The sequence below is a fragment of the Mus caroli genome, unplaced genomic scaffold (genome assembly GCF_978045245.1).
Source record: "Mus caroli unplaced genomic scaffold, Mus_caroli_1 scaffold_4, whole genome shotgun sequence".
Lineage (NCBI taxonomy): Eukaryota > Metazoa > Chordata > Mammalia > Rodentia > Muridae > Mus > Mus caroli.
This window is the reverse complement of record NW_028227259.1, coordinates 8,256,536-8,283,489: the sequence shown is the minus strand read 5'-3', so window position 1 is coordinate 8,283,489 and position 26,954 is coordinate 8,256,536. Positions and strand designations below refer to the sequence as shown.

Below are 26,954 nucleotides of genomic sequence, written 5' to 3'. Positions count from 1 at the left end.
TTAAGAAAACTGTACACCACTTAAAGTCTATGAGATAGGAGGCTATCAATTCTGTTAACGACTCAGCGCCTGCTCTTTGCCTGGGGACTGTGGGTCTCAGACCACAGTAGAGCTTCTAGACATCCATTAAGAATGGAGTAAGAAAGGGCACAGAAGGGCACATCTCAGGAGAAATGGTGGGAAGTATAGAGAAAACAGAAGATGAGAGGGGAAACTCCAGAATAAGAGAAGAACCACAGCAAAAAAAGAGTCTATAGGTACAAGGATGCCAGCACCCAGAAACTGAGGGGATCCGGGTGCCATTGATCCAAGTTAAGGTTACAGAAGCAGCTATAAGAGTCAACCAAGAGCCTCAGCCTCTTCAAACCTGCAGCCCTCTCCTGCCTCCTGACTTGTGTAGTGAGAGTGAGCTCCCAGAAGATAAGGAGGATGCTCTCCTCATGGGCAGTTTGTAGAATGTTGGCAGTACACGGAAGCCCCAGAAGCACACCAGACATTTGACCTTAAATAACAAAAGCAGAGTCCTTGGACTTTGACTCTCTGTAAAGAAAGACCTGGTGCCTTCTAGAGCAGAAGCTCCAAGGTTAAGATTCTATGATACTCTACAAAAGATGACGTACTTTCCATGTGCAGTGTTCAAAGAGCGAACTCTCTTCTCTTAGTCTGGAATCAGTTTGGCATCAGAGCATCAGCACTTGTGTTCCACATGAGAACAGCAAGAACTGGGAGACGCTGAGCAGAGAGAGTTCCCATACACTGACATTGGAGAAGCCGGTTCACAAGAGGACTTCATGACAGATCCGCTCTCTGGCAGTACCAGACACCGCCCCCACCCCGCCCCACCCCCACCACCCCTACCACCCCGTCTGTTACTCTGCCTAGTTACTAATGTGTAGCATGTGAGAAATCCCTGCTTGTGAAACCAAGCCAGATGCAACTGGCACTGAAGATGAGGGAAAGGTACAGTACAAATCTTCAAAATTAGGCATAATTTATGTGTCTCAGAATCATGGGACTGTGAGCATCAACAGAGAACCACGGCTGCCTCAGCAAGTAGATAGTGATGAGTATTTACCACAGCTTGCTTTCCACTGCTGTCATACACTGGCCAAAGAAGAGAGCCTGTAGCGGGACTTTGACTTCCACGTCCCATCGCAGAACATCACTAAGGGAAGCCAAGACAGGAACTGAAGCAGAGACCATGAAGGAACACTGTGCCCTCCATAAAGATTCCTTCATCCCAGATGAATGTAGCTTGTGCCAAGATGACAGTCTAACCAGCAAAGTACACAAATGTGCACCAGCCAAGTCCTTCTGCAAGAACCAGCCACTCAGTAAAACTGATGAATGGGGTCCCATCAAGTTCTTAAAATATGAAGAGGAAGAGATGAAATGCAGGGGTGTGGGGTGGGGGTGGGGAGGCAGATCCCGTGGGTGGATGGCATATTCTCCTTTATCCAAGCAGAAGTTCGCTCTGACAGTTGGATCTAGTAGGTAGGTCTGAGTGACTTCTGCCACCAAGACACTCAAGAGTGAAGACATGGGAAGGCCTCTTTATATTGATGGATAGAAAGCAAGATGTAACAAAAGGTTAAAATGTCAGTTCGAGCCCACAGCATGTCAGGTGACACAGCCTGAAGCACAATCTCTGGATATTCTAGGATGAGGGCAACAATGGTAGGAAGACCTGTGTCCCTGACCCTGGCAATGGGTGTGTGTGATGGACCAAGCAAAGCAAGGAGATGTGATCATCCTGTGGAGACTAAAGGGTTAATGTCTGCATCCAGGTGAAGGAGATGATAAGGGCACAGTGTGGGAGTGAGCTGAAGTGGGGGGAGGAGATGTGGGGGCTGGGTAAGGTTAGAGATTAAATAAACAGAAAAGTGGTCAAGGAGAAGAGAACCCAGGAACCCCAGAAAGGTTGAAAGGGTGAAGGATGAAATTCCTTGTATAAAAGGGACTGGCTGGCTTATGCCAGAAAGAGATCATGATAAGGGCAACGTATGCCTAGCAAATGTAGCCAGGAATCGGATGGTTGCTATCTCTGAAGGATAGATCACCTAAGTAAAAGCATTGGGAAATTGGGAGCAGATTTCTCTCCCTGGGAAGCATTGAAACTATGAAAAAGAACACTGGAAAGGCCTTGATGTATTATACTGGAGTTGGGTATTCCTAGAACTTCAGTATATACAGTAGCCTTCTGGTCAAGGAATTTACTTCACAGTAAAAAGAAATGCTTCAGTGGTCCCCTGTTCACAAAGTCATGGTATTTCCATATTCTCCACCCCCTGAAGCAGCTAGTTTGATGCAATGGGAGTGGAGACTGGGTGTCACTGTGAAGACAGGTGGCAATACTTAGGTTCTCTAAAAGGCCGCACATGGTGTGGGTCAGTGCATAGACTGTGTATGATATGTTTCTGCCACAGCCAGGATTCACTGGCGCAGCAGTCAGGAGTAGAAATGTTTGCGACACACTCACTACTTCCCCACTGTAAAAAACTACCAAGTATTTTCCTGTTCTTGTGATCTGATGCCGTGGACTTACTGCCTCTGGATCTCCATCCCAAAGCAAGGAATGTTCCCATGCAGAGACGACACTGACTACTACCCCGCTGCATCTCTGCATCCACACGCAAGGAGCGGGTTACTGTGCTGCGGTGGCTATCAAGGAGAAAGTAATCTGAGATTCCATGATGAATGCACAGAGGAGTGTATCAGGAATACAAGACACCCTGTGACCATCTCCAGCATTATCATGCCCTGCAACCACAAAGACCCAATCTAAGAAGAACTCCAGATGACCCAGGCCCTTCAGGAATGACAAAGGTTAAGGCACCAGGGTAGGAACCAAAACCACCCAAGATTCTCATTGAAGACAAAGTGAACACAGACTACTAAAGGTATTGCTTTCTTATAGAACCTAGGACCACCAACCCAGGGATGGCCCCACCCACTATGGGCTGGGCCCTTCCACATTGATCACTAATGAAGAAAATGCCTTACAGTTGGATCTCATAGAGACATTTCCTCAACTGAAATTCCCTCCTTTCCAGCGACTCTAGCTTGTGACAAGTTGCTAGCCTTCACAGTTACTTTTATTTTATTTTATTTTATTTTATTTCTGAAACAGGGTCTCACCATGTAGCCCTAACTGGCATGGAAAGTTACTTACATTCTTAGAATATTATTCAGCAGCAGAAATGGCATTAAAAAAATAACCTCTATAGAATACCCTAGTTTGGGCACACAGAACAAGAGAATGACTAAGAATAGGGTAGCTGCTATAACAATATTCAACACCTCAAAAGATTAAGTTTAAATAGAAGGCACAATTAATCCATGGGACAGATTGTTTAACTGTTAAGCATTTTATTCTTAGAAGTTTTATTTCTTTGTTAAATCCCCTTCTTAAGTGTCTAGAAGTCAAGGTGTTACTTTATTTTTGGCATTAGATATTGTATAAGAAGAAATTGTTAGTTTAAACATCAAACAAAAACTTTGACCTCCTATTGCTCAATCTAATTTTGAATAAAATGAAGTGTTTCATTAACACCAAGGGTTACTTTTTTGAGGAAAATTGTATTTCAAATAAATGACTGTTCTAGTCCATCCTGGATTACACCTCTAGGGCCAGTGAGATGTCTCAGAGGTAACGGCTCCTGCTGCCAAGCCCGACCACGTGAGTTCCATCTCGGGACCCAAATAGGAGAAGAGAACCAACTCCTACAAGTTGTCCTTCAGCCTCCACACACTACGTACGGCACACGCGCCTCTCCACCACACGAAATACATGGAATTAAATTGTTAAGGAAAAAAAGGGGGGGGGAACCACCCAAGCTTCCCCTATCCCTATGAGGGTTCTGGATACCACCCCAGCCAGGGAACAGCTCCCTGATCTGGACTTCCTAGTGTCCAGTGCCATGGGTGAGATCCATGTTAGTTGTCTGGGCCTGGGAGGTTAGTCTGGGCCACAGTGTTTGTTAGAGCTGCCCGTGGTGGCTATGGTACTGTCTGATCAGCAGTGTGTACTTTCATCTCTCTGCTATCCAGTTTTCTGATCTTAAAATGTTGATAAAGTTGATGTCAATGATACTGTTTTCAAATAACCTAGCAGACAAAGTTCGTAGCTGTGATGAAAGGATGGACCATTTAGAGACTGCTGTATCCAGGGATCCGTCCCATAATCAGCTTCTAAACGCTGACACCATTGCATACACTAGCAAGATTTTGCTGAAAGGACCCAAATATAGCTGTCTCTTGTGAGACGATGCCGGGGCCTAGCAAACACAGGAGTGGATGTTCACAGTCAGCTATTGGATGTATCACAGGGCTCCCAATGGAGAAGCTAGAGAAAGTACCCAAGGAGCTAAAGGGATCTGCAACCCTATTGTTGGAACAACATGATGTACTAACCAGAACCCTGGAGCTCTTGTCTCTAGCTGCATATGTATCGAAAGATGGTCTAGTCGGCCATCAATGGAAAGAGAGGCCCATTGGACTTGCAAACTTTATATGCCCCAATATAGGGGAATGCCAGGGCCAAAAGAATGGGAATGGGTGGGTAGGGAAGTGGGGGGCGCTATGGGGGACTTTTGGGATAGTATTGGAAATGTAATTGAGGAAAATATGTAATAAAAAAAATAATAAAAAAAAATAACCTAGCAATACAAATTAATGTATTCAAACTATCCCTGAACACAGTGGTGAGACAGTCCAGGGTAGAACAGGGACTGCTGTGACATTTAAACACACATATAAGCTGCCTCACAGAACAAGAGATGTTTAAATCCATTCAACATTTAACAGCTATCTATTTTTAACTCTCTGGGAATTATGAAAACACTCCTTTGAGAGTTTTCCCCAAGAAGATCTTTCTGGAGTTTTCTAGATATGGCTCATGGAGTTAGTTGTAATGACATGGCAGCCCTCTGGGAAAGCAAAGGATGGGACCAATAGCTTGGGTGGTTCTGAGGGCACTCACAGATGTCAGAGCTAGCAGGTTAGGTTCCCAAGAGCTGCCTGGCTCTGCTCAGCATGGGGTAGCTGACAGCAGGGTTGGCCCACTATAGCCTCTGAGGCAGTCTCACCACAGACCCTCCAGCTGTTCTTGTATGGACCTTAAAACAAGAATATTTTTGCCTTCCTTCTTTTGAGACAGTGTGTCATACAGCCCACGAGAGCCTTGAACTTGCTAAGTCAATGGATCTCTGTAGTGGAATTTTCACCTGACTTATTGATTGGATAATAAAGATGACAAGAAGCTAATCGCTGGACGAAAAGGAGGAGGCGGGCATTCCGGGTTTGCGAGAGGAAGTGTGGATGCAGGAGGGAGGGATAGTCTTTTGGTACAGCGAGGCAGGAGCGAAAGGAAACAAGATGTAGACCAGGGACTAGACCAGAGACTGTTAGATTCCACCGCCAGAAGATTTCTAACATAGAATAGTTGATGATTCAGGACCGTAGATTCCACGCCCAGCAGTTGTGTCGTCTGTTGATTCTAAACTAAGATTGGTGTTTTCCATTCCAGGGGACTCAGATGGGCTGGAGAGAGAGAATTTAGCTGGGGCGGAGTTCAGCCAGGCTTTAGAACGAGAAGATTGGGCAAAGACCCAACTCCAAGGGAGAGGTAACCGCTATGAAGTGAAGTGTTAGCTGGCAAGAGCAGCGCTGCAGCTAACCTTGGGAACTTGGGAATGCGGAGTGGTTCTGCACCAGCCGGCTGTGGGGGGGGGCGAGAGAGTGAACTCAGATCTCTGGAGGGGCAGAGTCGGTGTTTTGGGGGGAGGCTCGGGCGCGGGCTCTGTCTCAGGCTCCTTACTGGGCTGGGAACAGACCAAGACCGCGCTAGTGCCTAGCCGACAGTGGCGTAGATTGTTTTTTAATAATACACGCTACAGGTCTCAATCTTCCTTAAGCAGTGATTGTGGTGACCACCTCCCCCCCCCCAGCATACAATTATTTTCATCGCTACTTTGTAACTGGAATGTTGCTACTGTTGTAATGTGCTGGGAAGAGCATACCATGACATAGATGGTGCCTGGGACCTGGAGAAGTAGGAGGCACATCCTTCCAGGGTACCCGCCATCAGAAATAAGGAACTGCCCACAGCAGGCTTGGATACGTACATACATCTTAAACATACATCTTAAGGGTTTTTTTTTGTTTAAAAAAAAATGTTGTTTCCATTTCTCCTGACCTTAGCTCTGGACAATGGCTGTATAAAATTTCATTTGTGTGTGCCAGGCTGCTTTCCAGTCAGCCTTGGTGTATATAATTATTCTATTATATCTGACTTTCCTATTTTTCTCTTGCTTTGGTGAGTTCTGTGAAACTAGATTTTCTTTGATGGAATGATTCTTAAACAATCAAAAATTGAGGCATAGGGCCACAGCACAGCACAGTCCTAATGGCCCAGGTGCACGCTGTGTGTTCTCATCTTGGAAATAATGCAATAACTACACGATGGTAGTACCAGATTAATGCTTGACCCACAAAGAAAATTTGAAGAAATTATGTTTAGAAATGAGTTAAGAAAATGGGACAGAGCCAATATAGGGACCCTGAGAAAAGAAAAAGCTATTGAAGTTATTTAATGAGTTTTGCACAATATTTGAGAGTGGTTCCTGGTCTCCTTTGGGAATGTATGAGTGAGCAAGTATAGAATACATAAAACTTTATACTGGTAAGACTATGTTAAAACGCTGGGACTCTTCTCTCTTCTTTTTCGGCTGGAACCATGGAGGCTGTTCCAGAGAAGAAAAAGAAGGTTGCCACTGTGCCAGAAACCCTTAAGAAAAAGCAAAGGAATTTCGCAGAGTTGAAGGTGAAGTGCCTGAGGAAGAAGTTTGCCCTGAAGATACTTCGAAGGGCAAGGAGGAAGCTCATCTATGAGAAGGCAAAGCGCTATCACAAGGAGTACAGGCAGATAGATGCACCGCACTGAGATTCGGATGGCCCGGATGGCAAGGAAAGCTGGGAACTTCTATGTGCCCACAGAACCAAAACTGGCCTTTGTCATCAGAATCCGAGGTATCAATGGAGTAAGCCCAAAGGTTCGTAAGGTTCTGCAGCTCCTTCGTCTTCGATAGATCTTCAATGGCACCTTTGTTAAGCTCAACAAGGCTTCAATTAACATGCTACGGATTGTGGAACCATACATTGCAGGGGGTACCCCAACCTGAAGTCAGAAACAAGCTCATCTACAAGCGCGGCTATGGCAAAAATCAACAAGAAGCAGATCGCCTTGACAGATAATTCCTTGATTGCTCGGTCTCTTGGTAAGTTTGGCATTATCTGCATGGAGGATCTAATTCATGAGATCTATACAGTTGGGAAATGCTTCAAGGAAGCAAATAACTTCCTGTGGCCCTTCAAATTATCTTCCCCACGAGGTGGAATGAAGAAAAAGACAACTCACTTTGTAGAACGTGGAGATGCTGGCAACAGGGAAGACCAGATAAACAGGCTGATTAGACCGATGAACTAAGGTGTCACCCATGGTATTTTTGTAATCTGGTCAGTGAATAAACAGTCACAGCTTGGCAAATTGAAAAACAAACCAAACGCTGGGACTCTTAGGAGAGTCATTGTGTGCAGTGTGCAGAAGCAGGGGCAGGCAGAGCTGCTGAGTTAAGGGTTAACTTGACTCTTTCTGGCCACTGCCTGGCAGCTTTGCCCATGTCCTTTATCATTAGAGCTTCACAAGAAAATGCAAGTAGCTGGCCTCGGAGCTCTGAGCTCTGAAGTATAATAAGTTAAAGTTTAAATAATGATAAGTTTACAATTATTATTTTGGCCACGGGCCTGAGAATAGGGGAGGCTTGAAACTTTGGGGACAATCGTAATTCTTTTTTTTTTTAAATTGGTGTTTTCGAGACAGGGTTTCTCTGTGTAGCCCTGGCTGTCCTGGAACTCACTCTGTAGACCAGGCTGATCTCAAACTCAGAAATCCGCCTGCCTCTGCCTCCCAAGTGCTGGGATTAAAGGCGTAATTCTTAATTCTTTGTAAGCTATGATCATTCTTCTGAACTTGGCACATTTGGTAATGGTTGTACAAGGTCTCTCTACCTGCTTCTGGAAGTAACAACAAAAGCGGGGGCAAGTTAAAGTCGAGGGAGTATGTGTGACAGAAAGGAGAGTGGACAGAGGTATATGTGAGGTGTTGGGGAGGGGGGACTGTGGTAAGTGTGTGTAGGGGAGTGGGGGAGGTGTGTGGGGTGTGTGTGTGAGAGGTGTGCATGTGAGAGGTGTATGTGGGTGTGTGGGAGGTGTGTGAGAGGTGTGTGTGGGACTGGGAGCTATGTGTGGGGGATGTATGTGTGTGGGAGGTGTACGTGGTGTACATGTGGGTGTCTGTGGGAGGTGTGTGTGGGGAAGGTGAGTGTGTGGGAGGTAAGTGGGGGAAGTGTGTGTGAGGTGTGTGTGTAAGGTGTGTGTGAAGTGTGTGTGGGGGAGTGGGGGAGGTATGTATGAGAGAGGTATGTGGGAGGTGTGTGAGAGGTGTATGTGGGAGTGTGGGAGGTGTGTGGGGTGTATGTGTTGGGTGTGTGGGGGAGGTGTGTGTGAGGTGGGGGGAGTATGAGGTGTGTGGGGTGTATGTGTGGGGTGTGTGTGGTAGTGTGTGAATGTGAGAAATGGAGCACGAGAGAGTACAACCTCCAGCCCAAGGAGGGAGCCAAGAGGGAGAACGTGCAACCTCAAGCCTTGAAACTTGTCTGTCAGCTTGTACCCCCAAGCTGCCTGTCCGTTTTCTTACCTTCCAGATATCCCTGCTTCCAGTTGAGAACCCCAATCCTGTGTTGAGGCTGGACATTACACATATGTAATGTAAACATATGTGTTTTCCAATGGTCTTAGGAGACCCCTGTGAAACAGTCGTTCAACCTCCAGGTTGAGAACCAGTATGCTAAGGAGTTAAAAATGACCTTGAACTCCTGACCTTCCTGCCTTCTCCTGAACGCTGGGATTAGAGGTGTGCACCACCACACCTGGCTCAAAAGACTTTACACTTGCCAATGATCAGGAAGAGAATATATTTATTAATGTTTAAAAGAAAATGGTCACTTTTTGGAGACTAAATTTTGCTGAGGAGGTATTGTCTTTTGTTATGTGACGTTGAAAGTATTTACTATCTGTTCTGGCTCTTTACAGGAAAAAAAAGTTATCAATATCAATCTGATCAAGAGAATCTAGAATCTGGAAATACTCTAGGTTAGTAGGTGAGACCCAGGAACTCAAAGAGCTGATAAAAGCAAAGCATGGATAAGGCACGGGGGAGTGCCGCTCTGGGCAAAGGACATTAACAAATCAGAGACTCTATTATATTAGGTAGCAGACTAGAAAGTCTGCTTAACAGTCAGTCCTTCCACTCTTCCTCGATATGATTCAGGAACCCATTCCGAATGAACTTCAATGTATTTAAAAACAAACAAACAAACAAACCAGGATTTCCCACTGACACCCCACACATATCATGCATTCTAATGTCCTTCCTTCCTTTCTGTATGAGTATTTTTACTTGCTGTCCTGCCCCTCTACTGTGCGTGCTGGAACACATGGAAAGGTAGAAAGGAAGAATCTACAATAAAATTGCCCTCTGACCTCCACATTCATGCTATGGCATGTGAATTTTCTAGCCTCACCCCACCACCACACACACAAAGATACACACACACACACACACAAACACACACACACATTATAAAGTAAGAAAAAAAACTATATACAAATCTATATGTAAATAAGGCATCTGGGGTGGCCCTCACTGTTCCAATTTGAATGACGGCACCATTTGCCAAGGGAAGACTGGAAGTATGGAGCACTATTAGAGAGATGAGTAAGTGAGGTTTTCAAATTGGACATGGTGAGTGGCAGATGCTACGGAACACCAAGGGGGCTAACCCAGCAGCTACTGATTGACCATAAATGGCCTAGGTACCAAAACTGAAAGGTGTCTAGAGATATTCCGATATGAGACTCAACAACAAAGCAGCAGGTATTGAAGTCACTCAGGGACTGAGGACAGAGTGAGAGCGGAGGTGCACTGGGGAGCCCTTACAAGCACCTGCAGAAGAGGAATGAGGACGTGTCAGCCCTGAAGTGACTGAGAGACAGAGGAAGTATGGTCACTGACAGTGAGTTGTGAGAGAGTGTTGGCGGTGAAGAGTCTGCCATCATGCCGGACGTAGTGGCGCACGCCTTTAATCCCAGCACTTGGGAGGCAGAGGCAGGCAGATTTCTGAGTTCAAGGCCAGCCTGGTCTACAAAGTGAGTTTCAGGACAGCCGGGGTTATACAGAGAAACCCTGTCTCGAAAAACAAAAACAACAACAACAAAAAAGAGTCATCATGTCACATCATGTCACATCAAACCAAAGAAATGTCAGTAGAGCTCCAGAATGGTCACCCATTCACATAGCCTCAGTTGAGCTACAGCTGGGCTGCATGAGTGTCTGCTCTGAGGATGAGATTGGTACTGGATGCTACATGAATCATGTCATACTTGGAATGTTTATTTTCTAGCTCTGGGCAATATTGAGTGTGAAGCATTGCTTGAATGAAGGATGAAGTTTAGTGGTAGAATTGGAAAGTAAATTAGAAAACTCTTTCAAATGTTCCATTTACAAAAACAGGATAGGACAGAAACATTGTAGAGAAAGAAGACCACCAAAGCAACTAGGAAGAAGGCTGCAGGGTAAAACGGTGTGCATTCATTTAGCCAGAGTAACAAAGAACACGAGAACACAGTGGGCCCTCGGTGGGAATCCGATCCAGGGCTCGAGAGTCTCAGCACAGTGTGCCCTTCACTCAGCACAGCCATGCCAAAGAACTTCATCTTGGAAACAGCATTATGAGGCAACCCTCCACAATAAAGCAAGCCAGAACTGATGCTACAACTTGAGTGGTCTAGCATCTCCAACTAAGAGAGAGTGCTTCCCATGTAAGATGACTAACTTCAGCCTTGGTACCCAAGACACCCAAGGATGCTGCTTCCTCCGCTGATTCTGTTTCTGCTATGTAACACATTACGGTACAGGGGTGGGGGGTGTCACTCTATGTGCATAAGTGATCCAGGTAAGCTATTGCCTAGAGATCACCTCCCCTGACCTTCACAAGGTTTGACCAGCTCAAAATGGGGAGGGGTCAATGCAGCCCAACCAACATTATGAGCAGTGAACACACTCTTATTCTTAATTCTCAAATCCCTACAAGGCAGCAGCTGAGAAAGCATCAGAGTGGAGAGTGGGGATGAGACTAGAAACGGTCACACAACAACTGCGTGAACTGGGCTCTGGAAAGGAAAGGGAGTGAGTAGTCACGCTCAAATCCGTGGATGCAGCAGAGGAACCAGGGGCAAACATACAGAGGAGGCACTTCATAAAAACAACTTTCTTGTTATCTAATCCTCCCCCAAATGGAACAGAATGTCTTTCAGTCAACAGACTCTCCAGCCTGGAAAACGCCAGACCCGAGCTGCATAAACATTACTTTTAATGGAAACACTGCATTCCTTGGCCTCCTATCTCCATCTGGAAAGGGTTCATTAACCCTGTGCATCTCTCTCTCTCTCTCTCTTCCCAACAGAAGGAGCATACCTGATTAGACAGTTTGGGACACAGGACGAGAAAGCATGAGGCCAACCCAGGTCCTGCTCCATGATGCTCTAGGTCTGAGTGCAGGATGAATGTGTCTGCTCTGGGGGAGTCTGCAGGTGTTCCTCTGTTCAGGGACTAAGGGGTAAGAAGTCTGATTTGTGAACTTAGTAAGAATCAACTCCTATCTTGGTCTCTGGTCCTAAGACACCATCTCTTATTAACTGGATGTGAGCATTCTTGAGCTTTCTACTTCATACGTGGTTCCAAACAAAGATGAGGAAGAAGGTTCTGTAAAGATACTGTCCTGGCAGGGAGGTTAGACATATGAGTCTAAAGTCATTCTTTATGTAGACTCCTGTGACCTTATACATTTTCAGCTATTTCTGGGACTTTCTGACTTAATTCTTCATTGCCATTTAAATTTCAATGGTTCCAAAGTCATATTCCACTACTGGGCAGATCAGCTTACTTATCAAATATTGCTGTACATTAGATGTATGTCAAGCCTCACATTCTAGGAGATTGAAATACTTAAAATTCTCATCACTATAAGTAATGCAAAGGCCTCACTGTGGCTACTGTGACTAAGGGAGAACACAGAGAAAGGGACCAAGGTCAACATCTGGGGGCACAGTCAGCCCAAGTGACATAGGGGGTCAGGAGCAAGAAGCAAAATAGCATGAAGATAGAGAACCAACTTCCAGAGAATAGAATTATTCCAAGAACGGAGCATAATTCAATAGGCAGTGAGCATCCAACCATGGTTCACTGGTAGCAATCAAAGCTCTGTCTTAAAGCCCAGCTGTCTGTGTGAGGGTGGGGAGCACGCAGACTGAGGGACAGAACAGATCACAGCAAGCCCATTGGAAGAAATCACATCCAAGCTGGGGCTGAGGAGGACTAAGCCTGACAAGGAAGCCACACAAGAGAGTCCTACACAGAGAGATTGTGGTGGCAAAGCCATGCAGTCAGAAAATGTGCCTTGTACTTGGATAGCAGAGCAGTGCAGCAAGACCAGAGCCAAAGGTTTCAGTGGGAATTAGAAGAATGGAGCCCAGAGGCAAGAAGGTGCTAAAACAGGACAAAGCTCACCGAGCATGAGAAAGCCAATCAGGAAAGCAGGGGATGGATGCCTTCTTGTTGTGTCCTGAAGTGGAAACTTAAGGGCTCGTTGGAAAGTCGGTTAGTTGTGTTGGATGGTGCTCTGCTGGGCAAACACGTAAAGGAACGTTTGGTTGAAGCAGACACAGGTGAAAGGATGTTCTGCTGTAGCAAGTAAGTGAAAGGACACGTGATGAGTGACACACATGTATGGGTTCTCCTTACATTGTGTAGTTGAGCTCCATTTGTCAGGACTCCATAGAGAGAAAAACACCTAAGAACTTCTGGTGGTATGCTAGCAACTCCTTACCACTTCCTCAGATGCAGGCTGACTGGCAGAGTGATGTCAGGTGAGACAAGACATGTGGTCAGGCAAGACAGTAGAGGATGCTTGATGTTTGGAGGAAGTATAAAAAGGACTCAACGGACAGTGATGGGAGCTTGGCTTGTTTACATAGCTATGTAACACTTGTTAGTCTCAGCAGAGAACTCCTGGCATTCCCTCCTGCTCCCCCTACTGACTCCTGCTGAGGCTGAGGCCTGACTCTGCTAGGTAGTGCCACCACTGCTGATTCCTGTTTGCTATCTCAAATGTACCGAACTGACTGTTGGTGTATCCATAAAGTGTTTGCAAGAAGATGGAGCTGTCACTGCTGATCTGTAAACTGAACTTCTGATTTCTTAATAACATAGATGGGGGTTGCTCTAAAAAACCCTTTCTAAACAGGTCCACTTCCCCTGCCCCCATCCTTTCTTTTCCACTACCTGTGGTGGGTGATGGGCTAGCAGGGAGGTTAAAGCATTTAAGAACCATCATTAAAAATAGGTTTTGACAAAACTAAAGTTACAATGTTTTATTTATTTCATTTAAAGGAGTGCATGTGTGGAGACCAGGGGACAACTTGCAGGAGTCAGTTCTCCTTCCACCATGTGGGTCCTCAGAGATCTAACTTGGGCAGTGAGGCTGGGAGGGAAGTGCCTTTATCCACTGAGGCATCTTGCTGGCCCCTGAGGAAACTCTTTACCAGGGAATGACAGGAACAAACGTGGCATATGAAGAAGTCTGATGACCAAGGTAGACGCTAAGAGAACAATTAAAGACTCTCAATAATTCCAGCGAGTAAGAGAGAATTCAGAGACAAACAGAAAATGAGATTACCAGCTAAAAAGAGACAAGAGGATTGTTGTGAGCAACATGGGAGAGAAGCCAAAGGTTATTTCCAAATACTTGCTGAGTCACTTGAGAGGGCAATGGTACCACTCACTGCAAAGAGGATGCACCAGCAAGAGAGCACTGGACAGGATACAGGAGAAAGGTAATGGTTTTAGACGTCATGAGTTGGCTTGTGCCACTGGACCAGCCAGCTAGAGGCTGTTCAAAGTGAGCAAGTCTGTGGTAGGTGGTGTCAAGAAGTTTGGCAACACATACAAGCTCGAGAAACTTGTTTGTTTGAAAGGATTCAATTGAACGTATAGAACTGAAAGGAACACATTCACAGAGAGAAGTTCGAGCGGGTGGGTCCAGGGAACTCTGGGAAGTAGCACTGGCAATCCTCTCAAGTTCTGCACTGCAGTCAAAAGAACCATCTCCTGAACATAGAGCATGGACGTGGAGTTAACTGCTGTGCTGCAGGTCACTAGGCAGCTAAGACAGACGGAAAACTAAACTGCTAAAGTGAGTGAGTCTCCAACAACCACTTAATGTGCCACTGTCTTGCAGCCATGAGAACACCACGACCACAAGTCTAGCTGGGGAGGAAGCAGTTTATTTGGCTCACCCTCATTGGAGAAAGGCAGGACTGGGACTCCAGCAGGGCTGGAACCTGGAGGCAGGAGCTGATGCAGAGGCCATGGAGGGTGCTGCTTACGGGCTTGCTTTCTTATAGAACCCAGGAGGCCTGGGCCCTCCCACATTGATCACTAATTGAGAAAATGCCTTGCAGCTGGATCTCATGGAGACAGTTCCTCCACTGAGGCCCCTTTCTCTCTGATGACTCTAGCTTGTGCTAAGTTGACACACCAAAGCAGCCAGGTCAGGTATGGAAAGAAAATCATTTTAGCAAGGCTTCGGGAATTGAGTCAGGAGCTAGGGGAGTCAGACTGTAGGATCAATAAAGATGCTGACTTCATTCCTGACATCTTTCTTCCTGAGCAGGCCAGGCCTCTGCTTGCCCTTGGGCTGCGCTGCCAAGTCCCAGCCAGCCTCACTCAGCCCTCCGTTCCACGCGTCATCTGGCCTGGGAGTCTCACTACAGTTTGTTTCCTACCCAGGTCCTTTTCGTTCCCACTGCCCCTGCCCTCATGCTGTTTCTTAGAAAAAGCCCCTGCCTCCAGACTTCATCCACCTCCCCTCTCCAAGGGAGGCAAAACTGTCTAGGTAGATGCCTTAGTCAGGGTTTCCATTGCTGTGAACAGACACCATGACCAAAGCAACACTCATAAAAGAAAACATTTAACTGGGGCTGGCTTACAGTTTCAGAGGCTCCGTCCATTATCACCATGGTGGGAACCATGGCGGAAGTCAGGTAGACATGGTGCTAGAGGACTGAGAGTTCTACACCTTGATCTGAAGGTAGTAGAAGAGGACTCTCTTCCACACTGCGTGGAGCTTGAGCTCTAGGAGACCTCAAAGCCCACCGACACAGTGACACACTTCCTCCAACAAGGCCACATCTCCTAATAGTGCCACTTCCCATGGGCCAAGCATATTCAAACCACCACAGTAAACTAGCCAAAATCTGTGAGTTACAGGTTTAGAGACCCTGCCTCAATTAAGAGTGATCAAAGAAGACACCCAATATCAACTTCAAGCCTACACACACAGACACACACCAGCACACATAGGCATACATCCAAATGCACACAGAAAACACAATACATATGCATTCACACATGGGTGAACAAGCATACAGACATGCACACATGACATACATAAAAAATTCTCTATGGCATGCTTTTGTGTGCATGTTGATTTATTTGCTATTTGATTCCTCTTAAAATATAAATGTATAACAACAAAGCTATTATTTGTTTAACCTGCTGGGTTTTTTCCTCAGTTTCCAAAAGAGAGCCCTGTGTACTGTATGCAGGCTTAGATAGATACTGAGTAAATGATTAAATCTTCATTGTTTGTGACACAGTCTCTTGGGCACTAGGAATAAAGAAACAATAAATAAATAAACAAATAAATAAATAAAACAGTGACACCAGATCCCAAAGAGCATATGCTTTGGCAGGAGAAATAAACAAGAAGTCAGAATATTTAAAAGAATTAGAAACTGTTCATGACCTAGGACAAACCTGCTAGCTAAGGCGCCCATTTAACATATCAAAGCTGATTCTGGCTGCCAGGTTCTCCCAGTATCCTTCAGGCCCTACCTGTAACAAGGTCTTCTGGGGAGCTATACACTGACCCCTACCTTAAACCTCTCCAACCCAGGTCTTTTCCCTATAATCCAGCCATTTTGGCAATGCAGGTCCTTTTGGCCCTTTTGGCCCTTTTGTCTCTATCTCTCTTGGCCAGTCTTTTGGCCCAGGGCCACACAGCCAAGGACACAGCCACCCAAAGGCAGAACAATTCCCGCCCTGCTGTCTCCCGCTCTGTAGTTTTCACTTGCATCACTGACAGGGATCTGAAGCAATGGCAGTGGGATCAGGGAGTAGGGCGGCTGCAACCAAAACAAGCTCTTCCTAAAAGCAATCCAGAAGTGTTCTGTAGCATCTGCTTTTCTCATCCACACTACAAGTCAAGCCAACAAACACGGAGTTCCTTGACAGAGCAACTCAGTTTGGAAACTAATTTGGAGCCCGTTCAGTACAGAGCCACAGAACCTGCAATGACTTTCTGCTTAGTTGGTTAAGGTCAGACTGACCCATGGGGTTATCAAAACATGGATTTGAACACACTCTTTTGATTTTACAATTCCAAGTAATTTAACCCAGCAAGCCAGAGCCATCTGGTTCCTCCACAGTCTGGCGAGGCTTTAATAGTTTTTCGGGATTGAGAGGATTTTTTTTTCCCAAGTGAGAAGATGAATCAGCAGTGCTGTGACATCTGAAGGTGATTCTGTAACTGTTTCTGCAAGTCCACATGCTTTATTCTTGTGCACACAAAAAGTCACAGCTAAGGTGAAGGGTAGCCACAAGGCAAGGTTTACATTGTTAGCTAACTGAGCAACTAGCTTAGCTAGTTAATCAAACTCTAAATTCATAGGCATAAGGCTTTTCTCTGTGTTGTGTGCCAAAATGCTTGCATTTCATTTCTCTCTAGCTCTGAGCTTGGCTAGCAGTTTAACTGATAGTATATGAGCCCTACCATCTGTCAAGGAAGGAGCGGTCCTTACGACCAAAAATGATACCGAGGAAATGATGCAAAACAGAACCTCACTTGCTTTCCCAAGTTGATGGAACTAGACCTAAAAACTGCATATTTCCCAGATAAGTTCAAATTGTATTTCTCAAATCATTAGTCTCAGCTTTCCCTCCAAAATATTAGGCAGTCTGCATACATATGTCTGAATTCATTTTAAAACTAACACATTCCAAAATTAAGACTTAACTCAATATTTTTTTTGTTCAAGTTCCCAAGAACTAGTTAGCCAGAGATGTCATCAAGTTAAGTGCTATTTTTAACGACTTTAAGGTTCTTTTTGTTTTGTTTAATTTTTGTTTCTGAGATAGGCTAACCTGGACACTCACTATGTAGAAGAGGCTGGCCTCAAACTCACTATGTAGAAGAGGCTGGCCTCAAACTCACTATGTAGAAGAGGCTGGCCTCAAATTCACTATGTAGAAGAAGCTGGCCTCAAACTCACAGAGATCTGTCTATCTCCAACTCCTAGGATCAAAAGTATGTGGCACCATGCTCAGCTAATAAATGATTTAAAAAGTAACTTTGCAACTCATTCATTTCATTGAATAACATTAGCAGACCCAGAGATGTTCAACATGTTAGTGTCAAAAATTCATTCCCAACTTTCCACTATTATGTAAATCTACCCTCTTATTACCTGCCACTTTAACAAACATCCAATTCATAATTTACTTCGTTGGGAAATTCTTGAGACTATCTCTAAAAATACATCATGCTTAGTGTTGTTTTAAGATTTAGAAACCTTACATTATCCTGTGGGGATTTAGTGACTTTTTAAGTTAGCCTAAAACTGAGGGTTTTCATTATAATATTTTCATACATATACATCATTATACATTTTTTTCTTTGTGTTTTTCTTAACAATTTAACTTTTTTTTGCATATGTGGTGGTTTGAATAGGAATGACCCCTAGAGGCACATATATTTGAATGCTTGGTCATTAGGGAGTGGCATTATTAGTAGGAGTGACCTTGTTGGAGTGGGTGTGACCTTGTTGGAGGAAGAGTATCACTTGAGGTGGGCTTTGGGATTTCAAATGCTCAAGCTGGGCTCGGTGTCTCTTTTCTCCTGCTGCCTGTTGACCCAGATGTAGAAGTCTCAGCTACCTTGCTAAAACATGTCTCCCTGCATGTGAGCATGCTTCCCGCCATAACAATAATGGAATAAAACCTCTAAAATCTATAAACAAGTTCAAATTAAGAGTCACCACGGTCATGGTGTCTCTTCACAGCACCAGAACACTGACTAAGACAGTGTGTGTGTGTGTGTGTGTGTGTGTGTGTGTGTGTGTGTGTGTCGACATGCACGTGCCTGAGGAGGACTGTAATTCCAGTCTGATGTGTGCACTTACATACTGACACACACATACGCATGACACCTGACACCCTCTCTGGCCTCCATGTGTACCCATCACTCATGGAATAATACTCACACAGAAATACACACGCATAGATAATTTTAAAAAGAGTGGCAATGCATTGCAAAGAAAACAATCAACAGTAAAGCACCAATCTCCAGAATGAGAGAAATATCTGCCTCACCTGGAATGTAATTTATAAAAGGATACTCCCTACAAAACAAGTAATCTGATTTTAAATGGACAAACGATCTGAATAAGTACATCTCAAGAGAAGGAATACAGATGGATAAAACTATATGAAAAGTTCTCAGTTGCCAGCAGTCATCAGGAAAATACAAATAAGAACCACAATGAGATGCTGCTGTCTTACCCTTCTGTCAACAATATGCATACATACACCATCTCCTGCTGGGAACGTGGAGAAAAGGGAACTCTTGAACACTGCTGGAAGGTGTGAGTCAGTCCAGTCACAGTGAGGGCAGTATGGCAGTTCCTCATAAAAACATTTACCAGGGCTGCAGAGATCACTCAGTGATTAGGAACACAGAGAATCAAGGTTTGATTTTCACAACCAACACGGTGATGTCTGTGTCAACAGTATACTATCACTCAGAAAACCATAAGAATGATCTGACACAGAGAAACTATTAGGGCCAGAGTGATAGACTTCATTACCTAACACTTTAAATTCTCTGACATCGAAATACTCTAGAGGCAAAAGAAATAATGTTAAATGTGATGGGAGGAAATATTCAAATATATTCTAGATAAAAGGTTAATATTGTATATATATATATATACAATATTATATTGTATATATATATATACAATATAATATATTGTATTATATATATATATATATATAATATATATATATATATATATATCACAAGTATGAATTACAATGAAAAGACAGGACATGAGCAGATAATTTTTAAAATAAGGAATTATAAGCAAACGTACTTACCTTAACTCCAAACTATACTCAAATTGTAAGAAAACTATTCAACAAACTCCTACAAACCTGGAGTATTGCTTGCTCCGGTAGCACTGAAATGTCAAATGCTATGCACCTGTTCTCAACAGCGATGTCAGAGAGGCTCCCCTCAAGGCTAATCGGCTTTTCCCCCTTTTTGGATTCTAACTTGAACTTCCAGTTTTTCAACTGAAGTTCATGTTTTGAAATCTGCAATGAAAATAATTTATAAATTCCATGAAATTGTCCTAAGGGTCAAAGGTAATGATACTTAACACAATATTTGACATTAGTACCTGCTATACAATGTTGACTGCCATTATTATCTAAATGATAATTTTCCATATGAACACATAAAACTCCCTGGACCATCTTAACTTTTATAGACCATTTCTACTGATTGTCATAAGTATTGGCACAGGCCACCCCTGAAAGACCTGGTGTCATCTCCTCTTCTAGAGAGAAGGAGAGCCGTGGGCCACAAAGAGGAGATCCCAGCAGTGGAATCACTAGTATTTAGAGACACTGAAGGACTGTGCTAGTGGGGAGATAACTGAGAGAGGAGAAGTCAAAGGACACACCCCAGATTCCTGACTGAATTACCATTATGGAAGTCCCATTTTAACTGACACATTTCCTGAAGACTATGTTAACAAGAAATCGCTTCTGTGGGTTAGTGAGCATTTTACACACACTTCTCACAAACCCACATACACAATTTTAGTATGAGGTATTTATAGGATGGGCGCTTACTGGGAAGCCAGCACACATAGCTAACATTTGCCTCTGTTTCCAGCACATACCTGTTAACTCTCACTCACCGATTGCAGAATGACTGTCCGCCAATAAATTGTATAGCTAGGGGGGAATTAATTACTAAACATTCAGTTATCTATAATATATAAAAGATAATAATATATTGCTAATACATACTATGTAGCAACCAGAGCATGTCAAACATCAGGATTAAGAGAGAACCCCATTTTTTCTCAGAGACAATCAGAATAAGTAAAGAAAGAATGCTGGTTGTGTGCAATCAACCATTCCAGTGTTAGAACATCAATCATCAAACAAAGGGCAATGATCACAACACTAGCTTAGTATACAAAGTGATTACAAGTATGGCAATAGCAGCGGCAGTGGTACCCAAAACAGGCATCTCTACTGGCAATGGTTGTCCACAACACCTATCCTCTTCCTATTTCTACTCCTCATCTCTCTCACATCTCTGTCTTTGGTATTGCAAACTGCTTTAACTCCTCAGGGACATACTTTTGTGAGCACACTGGATCCTTTAGACTATAATAATACTTTGACCCTGAGCACTGCCACCCTGCCCTTTTGTCCAAACATTTACAATTCTTCAATCCTCTGTGGCACTCAGACTTTCCACTGCCTACCTGATAGGTAGTCTGGGACTTGCACCCTGATGTTCCTTTTTCACAGGGTTCAGAGTGGCGTGGTATGATGAACAAGAGGTTGAGATCCTATCTTTCTTCTGTTCCAGGGTCTAACTGATAGCTCCTCCACAGCTGTGGCAGGGCTGATTACATCTTTGGCTATTTACCTTAGTTTGATCTCCAATGGGTGGCTCAAACCATCCTTACCTTCTAGAGCCAAATAGACTCACTGGCCACCATATTGCTACAAAACCAGTAAGGATTAGATTTACTAACAGCTGAGAGAGAGGTGATCTTTGGCTTTTCCTCTGGGAGGAATGTTTCTTCTATGTCAACCAGTCGGGTATAGTAAAAGACATGATCAGACAACGCCAGACAGAACTCCAAAATCATAAGAATCAGCTCTGTTCTACTGGCCAGTGGCTCTTTGACAATCCAATATAGAATTTGATGTCAGCTTTCTTAATGCAGTTTCTCCTCCTTTTCTTACCCCTACTAGCTGTGCCCTACTTTATAAACTTCCTTTTTGTATAGATTTCTTCAGCAACAGACAGGTCCAAACGATTTCTAACCAGACTTTTTAATCAGTTGCTTTTACGGGATTACCTACCCCTAGCTATTGGAGGTGGTTGACTCCTGATAATACCCAGCCTGCAACATCAACTTTGCCCAAAGGTCTTCTATACTCACACTCAGCAGGAAATAGGACAATGATAACACTGCCCCTTTCGCAACCCCAACTGTTTATTAATAATAAACACAAATGGGATGAATGTAATCCCCTGGAGACACATGAGGCAGGCCCCTCCCCTGAGGACCTCCAAGGCCAGGTTCCACCCACAGAACACACTAACTGCACTAATGATCAGACCCAGCCCTTCCCTACAGAGTAAAGAGATGTGAAATCCCACCAATCCTCACCCTGGAAAGCAACACCCACTCAACCCAAGAAATCCTGTATAAACCCTGTCTTCTGCTGCTTCTCACCTGAGCAGAGGCAACCACCACCTAGGTTCTTCCCTGCCAGTAAATCTCCTGTGTGAGGTTTGGGGTGCGGTGTGTGACTCTGTGGTATTCCTTGGCTCCCAAATGCCAGGATACCTTTCCCCCAAGAACTGTGACACTTACAGTGTCTTTATCAATATACATGAACAAATATTGAAATGATTTTGTTCCTTCTTTAAAACAAATAGCACCTAATATCATACCAAGTCATCTTCTCTTGTTTTACTCTTGTGTCTGGCTCTCTCCTTCCATTTTGCTAGTATAATTCTTTGTCTTTGCATATAGAACAAATGTCGCAACCGAAGCAGTGTAGCTGCAGGAAATGTGCATCACATGTGGTTAAAGCTATTTCCAAAAACACTATGAACTAATGTATCTGACAGTTTGTGTTTCATTTTAATCACACTAAAATTAATTACCTTTGATAGCATTAGATAGTTCTCCAAGGATTTCTAAATATGTAAATATGCAATATTTTTAAATATGTAAATATCCTCTTTGCCCTTTGAAATTTAGATATAATAAACATATGTAAACATATAAACAAACATGCGTATATTATTTCTTTTTTAAACTAAACAAATTAACCTTTTACAAAACCCAGAGTTCTAAGCATTTCACAGAAACACAATCACCAGGTAGTATTCAGAGCCAATGACTTTGAATTATAAGTTCTAGACCAAACAGATTGCCTGATGCATGTGAACCAGAGGTCCAGAACTCAAACACAGGGAGCCAGGAAACACAAACAGGCTGGAGAGCAGGCAAGCTCCTCATCTGCACCTGGCTGCACTGGTTACACCTGGTGCATCTGACTGCACCTGGTTACACCTAGCTGTACTGGTTAGCCCTGGCAGCACTGGCTGCATCTGGCTGCATCCGACTGCACCTGACTGTACCTGGCTGCAAGCACTCTTTTTTTCTCTCTGAAGCTGAGGTTCAGAGTTTGTTTTGGCTTTTTATTTTACTTCACTTTTCAACTAAAAATGGGTATCTGAATTGTGCATGAATACTTCTGACATTTAAGGTTTGACAATGCTGCTTTTCATTTGAATGTTATGCAAACAGAACAAAACACAGCAGCTAACAGTGTTCAGCATCACAGGTGAAAATTTAAAGCCTTGTTTGTCTGTTTGTTTGTTTGTTTGTTTGTTTGTTGCTATACCTGCCAATGGGTTGGAACCTCACTGAACATCATAATTTTGTTCTAGAATCTAAGCTCTTTGAGAAGCCAGAACTCTACTAGTTGAGTTAGGCTGTTGTTACCAGCTGAGATGTGTATGTGCGTTCACAATCCCACATCTGCTACATTCTCATTTCTTCCACTCATTTTCATTTAAATGCTTTTTTCTTGAGTTGTTACCTATAAAAATTATGTTTCTATACATGTAAATGTATACAATCTTAGCTTGTATCACTTAAGTTGTAATGAGTATGAAGTTAGAACATTCTGGAAGGAATGAGCGTGGTTTCTTTTGCAATTCCTCATTTTTATATCACTTAATATTACTAGATTATATATCTTCTAAACCAAATTAGAATAATTCTTAGACATTTAAGACATCACATGATACAAGTATATTATAAAATATTCAAATACTATAAATCTATGCTATTATTTGTTCATTTTAAGGGTACTACTTTGAGAATCATAGTTTAGACTTAATACTTGGAAATTCTGACAATAATCAAACAGAACTTTAAGTTTTTATGATTGAGAGTTAAATGAAACAAATGTGCTATGACGTGAGGGTAGAGAAGGGGGAACAGTATCAAAGAAATATCACCATGCAAATGTAACTCAGGTCTTGCCTTAAGATTATGTAACTAAGAGATCACAGGATTTGGGGGTTTTTCTTTTAATGTATACGAAATGTATGGATGCTTTGCCTGATGTATGACTGTGGAGCTTGTGTATGCCCGGTACCCGTGGCAGTCAGAGAAGAGGATCAGATCCCCTGGCCCTGAAGTTAGACGGTTGTGAACTGCCACATGGGTGCTGAGAATTGAGCCCAGGTCATAAATCTAATATATAATTTACAAATGTGTGACTGGTTGTTGTGAGTTAGGGAAACATAAGATGACACAGGGTAGACAAGGGTTCCCCCAAGGGTGTAAACTACAGAAAGGAAACAGGTGGGGTTAAGGACAAAGAGAACAGAGAGAGGGGACAAAGGAAAGGGGAGCAAGGCCCCATGTGGTCTCACCTCAGTGGGGGTGGGAGTTTCAGGAGGCACTGGCAAAGCAGAGAAGAGATGGAGCCAAAGAGAAGGGAAAGGCCTGGGGAAAGAAGAGCGTGGAACAAGGAAGCAGGAAGCCACAAGATGGGCCATGGGCGGGTGAGAGGTGCTGAGACAAGAACCCAGAAGGGCAGAGAAGACAGGAGGTTGGTCCAGCACATCCAGACTCTCTAAAGAGCTTGCAGTTCACTCAGGATTTTGAAGACTGTCCTTTCAGACTATAACTACCTTGTGACAGGCTAGCCATAACCCTTTGTTGGGTTTATGATAAAACTTTCAGAGTTCACTTTGAGGCAGAGACAGACTGCACAGCTCAAAAGGAAATGATTTCAGCTGACTCAGGTGACTCACGCCTGTCATCTCAGAATGCCAGGGCTGAAGCAGGAGGATTGTCCTTGGCCATCCTAGGCTACACACTAAGACATTGTACCAAGGGCAAGAGTGAGATCAACCGACTTTCTGATTTGGCACAGCCATAGGTACAATTTAGAATCCAAAAAGCTGCGACTGAAAGGCTGGAGTCCTCTGGCCCTGCTAAGATCCCATGTGTGTTGTCCATACATCACAGAGAAAATCATTTTTCTTGAAGCTTCTTCACCTGGAACATCACATCAAAGGAAATGTGTCTAAGGAATGCAGACTTTCTGTGTCAATGTTGGTTTCTAATGAGTATTCACTATTGGCTCTGTATTGTGTGTAAGAGCTGGAAGTAGGTGGGCCTGGTGGTACAGGTTTGTGATCTCAGCTACTGGGAGGCTAGGGGACTGCAAGTTCAAGGCCCACATGAACAACTTAGAAAGACTTTGTCTCAAACTTAAGAACAAGAGGGAGTCTGGATAAAGCTCTGTGGAGGAGTGCTCCCTTAGTTTGTACAGAGCTCTAGGTTCAGTACCAGGCCAAAAAGGCAGCTGTAGATACTTATTTATATATGCATGCATGCATGTGTGTGTGTGTGCAAGTTCACATATGATTTGATTTTAACTGGGAGTACTTTCGATTGCAATAAAATATTTTAAAATGAATCTAACAAAATCATTAGGTTGTTATTGTGTTTTGTTTTGCTTTGCTTTGCTCTGTTATGACAAGGTCTTACTCTACAGCCCAGGCTGGCCTTGAACTCACTGCTCTGTCACAGTGTTCTGAGTTCTGGTGGGCATGCGCTGTCACATGTACTTTGAATTGGTCCATTTAATAACAGTTCTCTAAACACTAAACCTATTCTTGAGGCATATTTTTAACCATTCGGTCATTGACCCACTTCAAAATTGAACCCCAACACTATTTGCTATGGCTGAAACATTTACTTATAAGTCTTTCTCTACTCATCACCGTGTAGGCGAACCAGCGATTAAAAATGTATTTTTGGCATCTAAAATTGTCATGTGCTATTGCTTTGTCCATTTTTTCAGCCATGATCTCCTCTTGATTTGCACGAGGTATTGCAACTTTCTTCCAACCACTGCAGGCAAAAGATACAAGAAAGATCCTACTTTCAAAATAGTACTTTGAAACTAGGGTAATATAATAGTAAATAAATTAAGAGGAATAAGAAGTGAGATGACTTTTATCCCCTCAAAATCACAGCAAGAAAAAAACCTGTAAATTGGGGATATGTCTTGAAGAATTCCTGATAGTTGCCGGGGAGGGTAAAATGCTACGTGGTAGTCATATTTCCTTTTTAATAAAATAACCACATCTTGGGATAATATTATTATCATAACTTAAATTTATGCAGAGAATCATCTTTAATGATGATTTTTAAAATTTAAAAAGGTCGGGCAGTGTTGCCTTTAACCCAGTACTCTGGAGCCAGAGGCAGGTGGATCACTATGAGTCAGAGGCTAGCCTGGTCTACATAGTGAGTTTTAGGCTAGCTAGGGCTACATAGTGAAACTCTGTTTTGAAAAAAATAAAAAATTTAAAAAGGAATTTCGGTTCCCAAGCATATCCAACTCCAAGGATTTTTGACACGTTCATTTTCAGAGAAGAGGTGTTGTTACTAAGTATAAACTCATCAAATATAAGCAAATCAATAAAAGTACTGGAAGCATGGGTGGCCTGGAGTGGGCTTTCCTGTGCATGGAGAATAGCAGGGCTAAAGGAGCAAAGAAAAAGAAATACTATGTAAAATCACATTCTTACCTGAAATGGGTCTTTACTAAATGTCCAGTGTAAAATGTGCATGCTTTTATCATCAACTCTGGAGTCACCTAAAATAAAGAAGCAATTAAACTATTAGAAATAAATAGAGCAAAGCTGGGTAGCGATGGCACACACCTTTAACCCCAGCACTGGGGAGGTGGAGATGGGGGTGGGGCATCTCTGTGAGTTCGAGGCCAGCCTGTCTGTGTGGTGAGTTCCAGGCCAGCCAGGACTACACTGGGAGACCCTGTCAAGAAAGAAAAGAGACCCAGGCGTGGTGGTGCACACCTTTAATCCCAGCACTTGGGAGGCAGAAGCAGGCAGATTTCTGAGTTCGAGACCAGCCTGGTCTACAAAGTGAGTTCCAGGACAGCCAGGGCTATACAGAGAAACCCTGTCTCGAAAAACTATATTAAAAAAAAGACTGGCAAGGAGCTGGGACCAGAGCTGCCTCTGGGGAGAGAATGGGAGGAATGAACACCATTTACATATTTAGAAATTATACTATGTACATCTATCACCTATTTTTATTGAAATCATGTCTTTTTCATTTATTTTCATAAATTCTTTGAAAACATGGCCAGGTGTGGTGGCGCACGCCTTTAATCCCAGCACTCGGGAGGCAGAGGCAGGCGGATTTCTGAGTTCGAGACCAGCCTGGTCTACAGAATGAGTTCCAGGACAGCCAGGGCTACACAGAGAAACCCTGTCTCGAAAAACAAACAAACAAAAACAAAGAACAAATTCTTTGAAAACCCCATACAT

The 26,954-nt window shown here is 43.5% G+C and overlaps 1 protein-coding gene and 1 pseudogene across 2 annotated transcripts in view; one reads left to right on the top strand and one right to left on the bottom strand.

Moving 5' to 3' along the window:
- Positions 1 to 26,954, bottom strand: part of Fbxl13 (F-box and leucine rich repeat protein 13) — a 159,340-nt gene that overhangs the window by 107,401 nt on the left and 24,985 nt on the right. For both annotated transcript variants that reach the window (XM_021163601.2, XM_021163602.2), the window contains exons 4-7: positions 26,190 to 26,257; positions 25,352 to 25,506; positions 22,011 to 22,120; positions 19,451 to 19,612 (exon numbers count right to left, since the gene is read on the bottom strand). In XM_021163601.2, the coding sequence (XP_021019260.1) occupies positions 19,451 to 19,612; positions 22,011 to 22,120; positions 25,352 to 25,506; positions 26,190 to 26,257 (495 nt within the window). The remainder of the gene's footprint in view (positions 1 to 19,450; positions 19,613 to 22,010; positions 22,121 to 25,351; positions 25,507 to 26,189; positions 26,258 to 26,954) is intronic.
- On the top strand, positions 6,671 to 7,548 carry LOC110295128 (large ribosomal subunit protein uL30-like; annotated as a pseudogene).